At 38.5% G+C, this 12,383-nt stretch overlaps 1 protein-coding gene across 1 annotated transcript in view; it reads right to left on the bottom strand.

Moving 5' to 3' along the window:
• The window catches only part of CCDC81 (coiled-coil domain containing 81), a 67,121-nt gene that overhangs the window by 25,147 nt on the left and 29,591 nt on the right, over positions 1-12,383 (bottom strand). Inside the window, exons 7-9 of the mRNA XM_044666021.1 lie at positions 7,841-7,961; positions 1,480-1,576; positions 910-1,056 (exon numbers count right to left, since the gene is read on the bottom strand). Coding sequence (XP_044521956.1) covers positions 910-1,056; positions 1,480-1,576; positions 7,841-7,961 — 365 coding nt within the window. The remainder of the gene's footprint in view (positions 1-909; positions 1,057-1,479; positions 1,577-7,840; positions 7,962-12,383) is intronic.

The following is a 12,383-nucleotide window of genomic DNA, read 5'->3' as shown; positions in this document are numbered from 1 at the left end:
AGGAAGGAAGGAAGGAAGGAAGGGAGATCAGTGTCTAAAAGCTATATAGAGTTTGGCTTCAATGTATGAAAAATTCAATCCCTGCCCTCAAGGGGCATATGTGTAAGTGTGTGTGTTTACTAGAAGGAGAAAACATATAATATGTATTGGTATATGTATATATTTTGTTTGTGTGTATAGGTATACACAAGTAACCAAAAAATTGAGTATATTAAGTATATATCACTACATCAGAGACATATAAAGAAAGTGTCATCAAGAAATAAGTGACAAAGATGAATTTCAGCTGAGGAAAACAGGGAAGGCTTCAGAGAGAAGATAACATTTTAACTGAGTCAGGAAAGATGAGGAGGTAAAGATAAGTACATTTTCAGGGTAGGAAATGACATGGGCACCTTATACATCTAAAACAGTGATTTCCAAAGTGGGCACTACCACCCCCCGGTGAGTGCTGCAGCAATCCAGGAAGGTGGTGATGGCCACAGGTGCATTTATCTTTCCTATTAACTGCTATTAAAATTTAAAAAAAAATAATTTCCAGGGGGCTAAGTAATATTTTTTCTGGAAAGGGGGTGGTAGGCCAAAAAAGTTTGGGAACCACTGGTCTAAACCCTTTCAGAATCAGTGTTTTGGAAGACTTTGAGAGGACGATGGATCTTTGCTGTTGAGTCATGTCAGTCATGTCTCACTCTCCATAGCCCTATTTGGGAGTTTCTTGGCAAAGATACTGGAATGGTTTGCCATCTCTTTATCCAGTTCATTTTACAAATGAGGAAACTGAGGCAAATAGGGTTAAGTGACTTGCCCAGGGTCACCCAGCTAGTGTCTGAGACTGGATTTGAATCTTCCTGACTCCAAGCCCAGTGCCCTATCCACTAGGTAACCTAGCTCTAGCTGCTGCTGGGATACCTGATGTCTATAGAGTGCCTCTTGGTCTTTCAGCACTTGATACTGCTGTATGATCCGATCATCTTCTATTTCCTTCCTTTTCTTCTCTTCATTGTAGTATACTGGTACATTCCGCTGGGATCGTTGTAAGCATACATAGCACATCTCCTAAAAGAACAAATTGAAGGTTATATTAAAGTCACTTATAGCCCTTCCTTTCCCTCCCCTTCATACAGCAAATTGTTTTGCAAACTCTCAAAATGTGTATGATCACCAAGCATATTTTCTGGGAGAAAACTAGCTACCAGTAATAATTACCCCTAAAGAAATTTTTCACATGAGGCCTCAAGATGTTTCTTTTTCTTTTTTAACTATTTGGCTATCATACATCCAGCAATTAATGGGATGACATGGAGAGGGGATCTTTCAACTAGTAACCCAAATTATTGACTCAGTTTCTATGCCTTGTACCCGAGCCATCTCAACCAAGATGTAATAACTGAAAGCTCATCATAGCACTCTTTGAAAAGCAGAGATGAGAGATTAAGGAGGATCAGATGGTTACCTTACTTTTACTTTTAGATATGCTACCTGTCCAGCTTTCACATGGCCCTGGCAAAGTGGGACAACAGGAGTCTTTGGCTTCAGATCTGCTTCTGAAGGTTTTGGAGAACTTGGCGATTTTATTCTATTAAAGAAGAAACAGGTAATCAGTTTTCTTGGATACGATCTCTCCTATGCACTGATTATTCTTGTCTTCACATTCCGAGTGAAACCAAACTTCCATAGAGAACTGCATGAATGGAAAGGATATTGGAGGTCATTTTGTCCATTCTAGACTTGAAACGGGAATCTCCTCATCAGTACCTTAGGTATTTTTAAACCCTCATCTTCTATCTTAGAATCAATACTAATGTATTATTAGTTCCAAGGCAGAAGAGTGGTAAGGACTAGGCAATAGAGGTTAAGTGACTTGCCCAGGGTCACATAGCTAGGAAGTGTCTGAGAGCAGATTTGAACCCAGGACCTCTCAACTCCATGCCTGCCCATCTAGCTGTGCCCTCCTCCTCAACAGTATGTTGACAAATGATCAACCAACGATTACTTGAAGATTTCCTGACAGAGTCCCACCCACCCTCTGCACTGATGATGCCATTTCCTTTAATGACAACTCTAATTATTAGGAGACATTGCTTTTTTATTAAATCAAAATATGTCTGCCAGTAATTTCCACCCATTATTCCCCATTCTGTCCTTAAGAGACAAACAGAAGATATTTAATCAGTCTCCAAAATAACCACCTTTGAAATATCTGAAAACAACAATCATCCTACTATTCCCCTGACTCAAGCTCTCTCTAGGCTAAGCAGCCTAAGCTCCTTCCTGCAGTTCCCTGTGTGAGTCTGCTGTGAGTCCACCCACTCTCCCCAGTTCCTCCAGCTGTGAATTAATCGGGACAGAGCAGAGACAGATGATCACCTCCTTTTTGCTGAACACCATGCTTCTTTCATGCTGATTCATCTTTTTCATATGAACTGCTGCTATGTGCCATGCTGTTCACACATCCAGTATTTGTGTGGTTTATTTTTTGAGCCCAAGGGTAGAACTTTACATCTTCTTATCCCTTTTAAATACTATCTTATTAGTTTATGGTCTTAATTTGATACTGTGATATTTTGATGAATTGGTGATATCATCGATATGGATATGCCTTTACCCTCTGCCAGAGCAGATCAGAATTCATCCACACCAGAGCAGCTAGATGGTTCAGTGGATAGAGAATGAAACCTGGAGATAGGAGGTCCTGGGTTCAAATCTGACCTCAGACTCTTCCTAGCTGTGTGATCCTAGCCACGTCACTTAGCCCCAATTGCCTAACCCTTACCACTCTTCTGCCTTGGAATCAATACTTGGTACTTGGTATCAATATTAAGGCAGAAAGTAAGAGTTAAAAAAACAACAACCCAGAAAGTGCTAGATGAATGTCAGCTATTATTATTGTACTCCAGAAGGCATGAATTATATTTCAGCACAAGCCAAGAAAATTACATTACTGCTCATTTTCCCACTCTTCTCAGTAGACAACAAATAAGCCTTTGCGAAAGCAACAAGGGGCAGTGGATGGAGCACTGGGCATGAAGTCAGGAAGAATCATCTTTTTAAGTTCAAATCTGTCTTCAAATGCTTACTAGCTGGGCAACTCTGGGCAAGTCACTTATCCCTGCTGCCTCAGTTTCCTCATATGTAAGTTGATCTGGAGAAGGAAATGGCCAACTACTCCAGTATCTTTGTCATGAAAACCCCAAGTCACAAAGAGTTGGACATGACTGCACAACAAAGCAACATAGCCAAGGCATTTGATTCTTTTAAAGTGACTAAAATCCTATAATAGCATATGATCATATTGACTGCATCATCAGCTGAGACAAACCCAAAACAACTCAACCATTCAAGTCATTAACATGGCATGACTAGAGAAATGCAGCTGGGAAGCCAACCTAAATAAGCTCTCCAAGATAATCCTCTCCCCAACTGAGGGGAAGTACTCTCTCTGAATAGTGAGCTCTTTTCAGTCAGCTTTGCCCGGAGAGCAACATAGACAGCATCAGTCCATGGAAAACAATCCTCTCCAGATTAATAACAATTTGTCCTTAAAAACTGCGAGGCTTCAAATCCCTTTGCATAGTTGTAAGTCAGCTTTCCCTGCTTTTCAAATAATCTCGCCATAGAAGAACAAGCCTGGAGTCAAGTTCAAATAAAGCCCCCAACTCTCCCAGCTCAGTATCCATAAACCTAGAAATGAGCACTCTCTAAAATGAAGCAAATCCATGAAATAGACACTCGCCAGGTCCTCGATCTTTTGAATAATTCTAATCCTCAGTATTATCACTCAAATTCAGTGTCTCTTGAAAATAGCATCCATTTCCTAAAAAGAGAAGTATCCAATAAATGTTTAATAAATGCAGTTCACATTCTATCATATTTGATGACTCATAAATTGTCTTCCTCACAGCAAACCCTGAAAGGCAGATAGTACTAACCTCATTTAAAAAAACAAACAAAAAACTCCTATCTTCTGTCTTTGAATTAGTACTAAATATTGGTTCCAAGGCAGAAGAGCAAAAAAGACTAGGCAATAGGGTTAAACGACTTGCCCAGGGTCACACAGATAGAAGTATTCACCTCATTTTTCTGATGAGAAAACCAAGGTTCATAGAAATGTTACTTATTCACAGTAACACAGTTAGTAAATTGCTAGGGCTGAGAGTGGAATTTAAGTACTCTGATGACAGACCCGGTGATCTAACCCTACTTTGCTGCTTCTCAAATTTTCTAAAAATTATGTGATAAAGCTGAGTACAGATACAATATGTTAAATACAGGTTTATTCCCATGACCAGGAACTCCTGTTGTTGCTTATCCACCTGTTTCAAAAGGGACCAGTGATCAATGACATTATGCGGTGATGATTTGCTCGTGAACCGGATTTAAGTGAGGCAGAGTTGCACATTGTCATCAGCCTCGATTTTTCTTCCAGAATCATCCAAGTTCAATGGCCAGACAAAAGTGACAATGATGGGGATGGCTCAGGATGCAGCGGATGACCTTGGCATCTTTGATGTCTGACCAACCTTTAAGCACTCTACAGCTTTGTGGCCATTGGAACAAATTGCTCTCATTTGCCCATTCCGCCAGGAGAAGCCTTCACGTGCTTGGGGTGGACACTTCCCCTCTGCCCCCAACTCACTGATGGATTTAAGACCTGTCAGTTACCTTGTTTAGCTGACCTACCAAGACAGTTTTACTGGGTTGTGACCACCACATATGCTACAGCTTCTTGGAACCACAGGTGAGAGTTGGCTGACAGGTGAACACCAAAGGCAGGTGAGCATCCCTGAAAAGAGCTTGACAAACCCTCCCATCAGAGCTTGGGAACACCTCATACACCACAAACTCCAAAAGATTGTCCAAATGCTTGTGTTATCCTGAAGAGCACTAATATCCAATATACCTTCCAAAATACAGACTATCATTTGATGGTTGGGAATCTTCTGCTCATAATGAAATACAACTGCAATGGAATTTGATGTTTCAATATATTCTCCAACAGACTTGTGCTTTCATAGCTGTGGCTGTTCCTACCAACAGCACAGAGTTCAACCAATCTACACCTTCTCACTCTCTGCCCTTCTTTTCGGTGTGCTCCCACAAATCCACCCAACAAGCTAGCAGCCTTCTACTAGACCTCTTGATGTTATGTAGGCTTCAGTGCAGCATTTGTCCACTGAGTGTCCTCTGCTCTTGCTACGTGTCTGGCTCACCTCCTTTGCAGTTACATATCTTTCTGGTGGCATTCTTTTTGCTGCTTCTCTGCTCAGTAAAGAGTTATCATAGCTGAAAAAGAGCTGTGCCAGTTCGATACCTTTTTTGTGATGAAACAAGCCCTAAATAGAAGGTAGGCTACTTAATTTTTAATGTCATTAACACAGAATCAGTTAACAAGCTTGACTATTTTATAAAATGAACTTTTTCCCTGGATATTACAGTGCAAAAAAAGTAGACAAACTATCCATTTGGTGATTCGAACTCAGTCTTGTTTTCTGAAGAGTTGGTTGGGGTCAGAGAGACAGCCACAAAGAATCATAAAAGGGAGGCAATCAGTTTTCTTCTTTTTCCTCATCAAGTCTCATGAACTTTCACCAGTTCTCAGACTCCTAACTGCTAGTTCATTCATTGTCTATTATCTACATCTTGGTTATTCTGCTTGTCTTTCCAGGCTGGTTTTACATATATATATATATATATATATAATTATATTATAGTAGAGTATATGTTATATATATACATATAGAATAGTATGTTAAATGTACACATAAAATATAGCACAATAATATATGTACCAATCTATGAAATATAGTCTAGTGATATATTATATTTACATATATATATATATATAAAATCACCACTCACAATTTTCATTCTAGTCAAGCTGGTTCGCTTGCTGTCCCCCGTAAATGACATTCCATTCACCTTCACCTCTTAAAAGTCCTAATTCCTCCTCTTCAAGGCTCAGCTCAAGAGCTCCCCTCCTGTGTGCCATATGATTCTCTTTCCCTCTTCAAGTACTTTGTACTTATTTTATATAAATAAATATGTATAAATATATCTAGATTATGTGTATATTTACATATACATATGCATATGAATAGGTATTAATTTGGACAACGAGGTAGTACCCTGATTCAGAAAAGGATGCTGTAACTTTAAGATAAATGGATATAACAAAAGAGAGAGAAAAACTAGAACAAGTGAAAGAGGAATACGGGAGGATTACTTTAGCAATCTAGGTACAAGTAAATGTTGGTGATCCTGATGACAAAGAAAATGATATAGCAGCAAGGGTAAATTTTACACAGATCATACATTGGGTATATCTAAACAGTACCCAATAAATCAATTAGTGAACATTTATAAAGTGCCTTCTACATGGCAAGCAATGTACTAGAATCTGGTGACAAAAATGAAATAGCTCTTAACCTCAAGATGCTTACATTCTAATGGGGGGGGGGGGAGATATACACAAAATATACACATAAAGGCATACACCAAACACATACAAATCAGATAAAAGGTAACTGGGAGCAGGGGAGAGGGACAGTAAGACCTGAGGAAAGGAGGAACTAGGAGTGGCCTCATTAAAGGTTATCCTTGAGCTGATTCTTGAAGGAAACCCCAGATTCCCAGAGACAGAAGCAAAGAGGAACATTTCAGGGCTGGGGATCAAACAATGTAAAGGCACGGAGATGAAAAATTGAGGACTATACATGAGGACCAGAAAGGAGGTCCATTTGGCTTGATGGTAGAGCACCACTTAATAAACCTGGAAAAGTAGGATGAGGACAGGTTTTAAAAATCAGAATATACATAATTGTAACACTAGTAACTAGACTTTGGACAACCTCGTAATTCTTTTTCCATAACAAGGTACTTTTTTTCTTTTTTAAAAATTAATTTACTTAATTATTTTAGAATATTTTCCATGGTTACATGATTCACGTTCTTTTCCCTCCCTTCCCCTCCTCTCCCGTAGCCAATGAGCAATTCAACTGGGTTTTACATGTATCATTGATCAAGAACAAGGTACTTTTCTGTCACTGATAAGGTTTGAAATTTTCATCTCCTGTGTGTGTAATCTATTCACCTAAGGATTTAACTCCTTTTCCATCTAGAAACATATCCAGGTCCCTTTTAGCTTTAAAAAACATTCCCTTAAAACCTTCTAAGTCCTCAGTCTTTCATTCAGTATTTCTTCTATCACAGTCAAACTCCTAAAAATAAGTTATGTACACTCTTAGTTCCTGCTTCCTATTTTTAAAAATAGTCTTTAATAACACCTTCTTACTTCACCTTTTATATAATACTTTAATATTTCATTTGATAACCAAAACAGCCATCTAAAATAGGTAATTCAAATATTATTATAACCATTTTACATAGAATGAAAACAGAAGCCTGCAAAATTAAGGGAGCCATCCTAGGTTACACATCTAACACAAAGCATAGCTAGGACCTGAAGTTAGATTTCTGTCTTCTAGTCAGTATGATGCTCTTCCTAGAGAATAGTGTCCTTTTATTTCTATCACCCTGTCCAGGAATTCTAGACAAAATTGGGAGGTGAAACTCCCAATCTAGCATCACACTGAGGAGGCATGACCATTACAAATAATACCCTAAGTGAAATCATGAAGGAGAACTAAAGGGTAAAGAGCCCAACAAAAATATGGTCCAAACACAAAGCAAAGGTTTAGCCCAAGTTGCGGTCAGGGGATAACATTCCTAACTTTGCTTACTGCCATGGGAAATGTTGGGGGTTGGGGGAGGGTTAATGACCTATTATTTAAGTGCACTAGGGAAATGCCTATTTTAAAAAGACACTTAGGAAATGGCTCACCTTTCAGGACCCGGAGTCTTTATACCATTGTTCTTCTCCACCCTGTCTATCAAGTTGATTCCTGTCACTTTGACTGGAGAGATAGCTTGCCTAGCCCGGAGCCTCTTGGCTGAAATACTCTCTGTAAAATGAAGAACAAAAGAAAATAGAAGCCCCTGAAGCGGATTTTAAAAAGCATTTTAAATATGAATTTTCCACTCACACCTGGTAAATAAAATAAACTCACCAACTTAAGGAATGCTGGATTCTGAGGCTAGATAACACACTCATCATCTTAAACTGTTCTTTCTTACCCCACCATAAATCAATCAGCAAATACTTATGGTATGCCTACTACATTCAAGGCACAGGAGGAAATTCAAAGATATATGACAGTGCTGACCTCAAAGAGCTTATAATCTACTTAGTGATACAAGACATAAACACATAATAAGCTAAAAAACAACAGTGCAAAGCCACAAAAGATTTTTTGTTATTGTTCAATCATATCCAACTCTTTGTGACTCCACCATTTGGGATTTTCTTGGGAGAGATACTGGAGTAGTTTGCCATTTCCTTCTCCAGATCATTTTGCAAATGAATAAATTGAAGCAAACCGAATGAAGTGAAGGGTCACACAACTAGTAAAAGTATCTGAGGCTGGATCTGAATTCAAGTCCTCCTGACTCTAAGCCTGGCATTATATATAGGTGCCACCTAGATGCCCCTGACAAAAGAAGAAAGATATCACTGCCAAATTAATGGTACAGCGATATGAATTTAGAGGAGGAAAAGATTGCTTCCTGGAAGAGGTAGGAGTGATCTTCGAAGGAAAAGTAGGTTATAAATCAGTGGATGGCAGGGAGGGGATATATTCCAGAAAAAAAGTCATTTCAAACACAATGGCCAGCCACAATTCCAAAGGATTCACCATGAAACATGCTACTCACCTTCAGAAAGAGAGGTGATGGACTCGAGAGCAAACTGAGCCATAATAAGCAGAGAAAGAGAGGGGATTATGGGAATTAATTTCCCTGATTATCCATATGTATAACAGGTTTTGTTTTCCTTGTTTTCTCAAAGGGAAGGGAGGAGAGGAAGAGGGGGTGGAAAGAAGAGAATATAAACCTAAAAATAAAACAAAATTGAATTTAATGAAAGTAAGTTTTGTGTAGATAAAAGCACAGAGGCCATAAGACACAAACCATGGTAGTATATAATGGATAAATTCGACTCAAGTGGAAACTACTTTCTATAAGGGAAGCAGGAGGAGCTGGAGATTGTGGAGAGCTGAAAAGGTTTGGACTTTATATCCATAATTTTTTGTTGTGTGTTTATTGTATAGGCAATGGGAAGTCAGGAAAGGTTTCGGAGCCAGAAAGTTGATAATAGTTGAGGGTCATGGAACCTTTCTTCATCCAATATAAAGGCAGATTCTCTACAATGATTATGGTTGTTATGCAACCATCTCACTAGAAGTGTTTGAAGAAGGAAGAAAAAGTGATGAAAGGATTTTTAAATCTCACATTATTATTACCTGATCTGAGAACAAAGAAGTTTAATTTTAAAAGCACCTTTGGCAGAGAGGTGACACATGAATCATGGAATTGCAACATTTCTCATGCTCTTCCTGAAAAAACTAGGAGCTGTAAACCAAAATTGTAGTTCAACCATCTTCTAAAAAGAATTTCTTTGCTACCATTCCAAAGATGAGAGAGACATTGACAGACATAAAAAGGAAGTGGGACAGGGAGTAGAAAGTCCAGTTATATAGCATGTGGGACCTATCTAAAGGGCAAAAAGTGCTTTTTCCCCACAGCTCCAATTACTCTGTCTAAAATTTTCAGTGGTACATCATAGAGTCTAAGAGCTCAAAGGGATATCGATGGTCATCTAGCCCATCCATAGAATAAGTTTTCCCATTTTTTTAAACCCTTACCTTCCATCTCACAATCAATACTTTGTATTGGTTGCAGAAAAGCAAAATAAGGGGACAATGGGGGATAAATGATTTGCCCAGAGTTACACAGCCAGTGTCTGAGTTCAGATTGGAACCCAGGACCTCCCATCTCCCCATAGAATAACCTTTTGAATAAATTAAAAGATTATACTTCTGGAAAATCTAAGTTAAAGGGCAATTTTGACTCAAGACAACCCACTAAACCAGTGATAGGCAAACTACGACCTGTGGGCCAGATGCAGCCCCCTGAAATATTCTAGCCGGCTGCACGACATTATTCCTAATCTGACAAATACAATGAGTAGGATACAATACAATGAAACTTCAAAAGAGTTGCCCTAGAAACAGACTAACAGACAAGCATTTCCTTTCCTTTGGCCCCCTCTTTAAAAGGTTTGCCCATCACTGCACTAAACTATTATCTTTCGACATCATAACATGCATTATAGCAGGGAAGGGTATGAGTGAAGGGTCAAGGGATAGCTGGTTTGAACAGTGGTGGAAGTAGAATAGGGAAAAGGGTGAGCATCCACAAGTATGATGAAAGCAGAACTGGGTGTGTTAGAATGGGGTAATGGGTACCCAAGCAAGGCAGGGAACAGTTTATGGGGCTCTGAATACTAGACTAGGAAGCAGAAAAAGTGGAACCAACATGGGAAAGAAGAAGCCAAAGACAACCTGGATCTACATGACAATGACTCTTGTCCATTTAACAATTTTGCCAAGGGCTCTCCCTGGACCAGAGCTTATGTGAGACTGTGTATATATGGACCAACAGACACCATGATTAAAGTTCCTAACTTAGCAGACCAAGTAAATCATTAAATTTCATTGTCAAGCTAGAATCTAATGAGTTCAACGCTTATTTGAAGGTAGTCTAGGGAAGAGAGAGAGTGACGTAAGAAATATTTTTGGCCAGTTTGTTATCCCTCCTATAGAAGAATGATTCAATCAGTGTTCTAGTTATATTATATATACATGCATGTATATTGTGTATAGATACCTGCATCCATATATACACATGCCTCATGGATCTGATTCAAATACACGAGTATCTGACCATTGGCTCATTGATTTAGAGCTAGAAGAAATTTCATAGGTTGCCTAGTCCAACCTCTTCCTTTTAACAGGAATTCATCACTCCACCATTCCAAGCTGCCTTCCATACATAAATGTATAGATGTATATATATACATATACATATATATATGTCTGTACACATATATGTATATAGAAAGGTATTCCTTCCATATCACAACATTCTCAATCACAGTTTCAAGGTATCGTGGGTCAGCATAAAGTAAATGGGATTTTTTTTAAAACCTTTACCTTCTGTCTTAGAATCAACACTGTGTTTTGGTTCCAAGGCAGAAGAACAGTAAGGGCTAGGCCATGGGGATTAAGTGACTTGCCAGGATCACATAGCTAGGAAGTGTCTAAGGCCAGATTTGAACCCAAGGCTTCTCATCTCTAGTCCTGGCTCTCAATCCACTGAGTCACCCAGCTGCCCCCATAAATGGGAATTTTTGAGTTTTGTAGAAGCTGCAGACAATACACAGAGGCCAGCAGACAATGCAGAAAAAGTTTAGAAACTCAGAAACGCACAAAATATATGTAGAGTATTGTTTAATATCAACATAATTTATTTTATAATATATATAATATATTATCTCATATAATATATTATGTTATATAATATATATAACAAATAATTTATATTATAATAATATATTACATAAATATACATGATTTCTTTGACTATGTATAAACACTCCATAATAAAAAAAAAAAAGAAAAAGATTCAGACTTCTCTGCTCAGAAGGGAGGGCCAAAAATTCTACTTGGATTTTCCAAATCTCAGGGATGCCCCACACCTAACCCACACAATGTGGAAGAGAGACCTGTATATTTGCTTTGTTCTAACTAGCACAAAACTACTGAATATTCATTTATTAATTGCCTAGGGTTTCCAGAGCCTTGAGTACATTGCAATGTAGTCAGAAGGGACTGGGTCTATTATCAAGAGATTTTGGCATTAGACTCTGCCCCACCACTAAGCAGCTATGTGGCCTTCCACAAGCTAATCTATCACTTTGGAGATCATCTTTCTCTGATCTGTAAAAAATGAAGTTTATCTAAAGCAGACAGGGGTTCTTAAGCCAAGGTCTAAAGAAGTTTTTAAAATATATTTTGATAACTGAATTTCACTATAATAGGTTTCCTTTGTAATCATATATATTTTATTACAAGTATTTAAGCCATTATTCTGGAAAAGAACCCTTAAGCTTCACCAGATTGCCCAAGAGGTCCATGCCAAAAAAAAAAAAAAAAAGAAAAAAAAGAAAAAAAGGAAATATTAAGAACCCCTGGACTGAAGAATCTTGGAGAGTTGGGCCTAGAGATAGGAGGTCAGGAGGTCCTAGGTTTAAATGTGGCCTCAGACACTTCCCAGCTTTGGGACCCTGAGCAAGTTACTAAACCACCAGGCCTAGCCCTTACCACTCTTCTTCTTTGGAACCTATATACATTATTGATTATAAGAAGGAAGGAAGGAAGGAAGGAAGGAAGGAAGGAAGGAAGGAAGGAAGGAAGGAAGGAAGGAAG

The sequence above is a fragment of the Gracilinanus agilis genome, chromosome 3 (genome assembly GCF_016433145.1).
Source record: "Gracilinanus agilis isolate LMUSP501 chromosome 3, AgileGrace, whole genome shotgun sequence".
NCBI classification, from domain to species: Eukaryota; Metazoa; Chordata; class Mammalia; order Didelphimorphia; family Didelphidae; genus Gracilinanus; species Gracilinanus agilis.
Note: the sequence above shows the minus strand (reverse complement) of the source record. Positions and strands in the feature narration are given on the sequence as shown.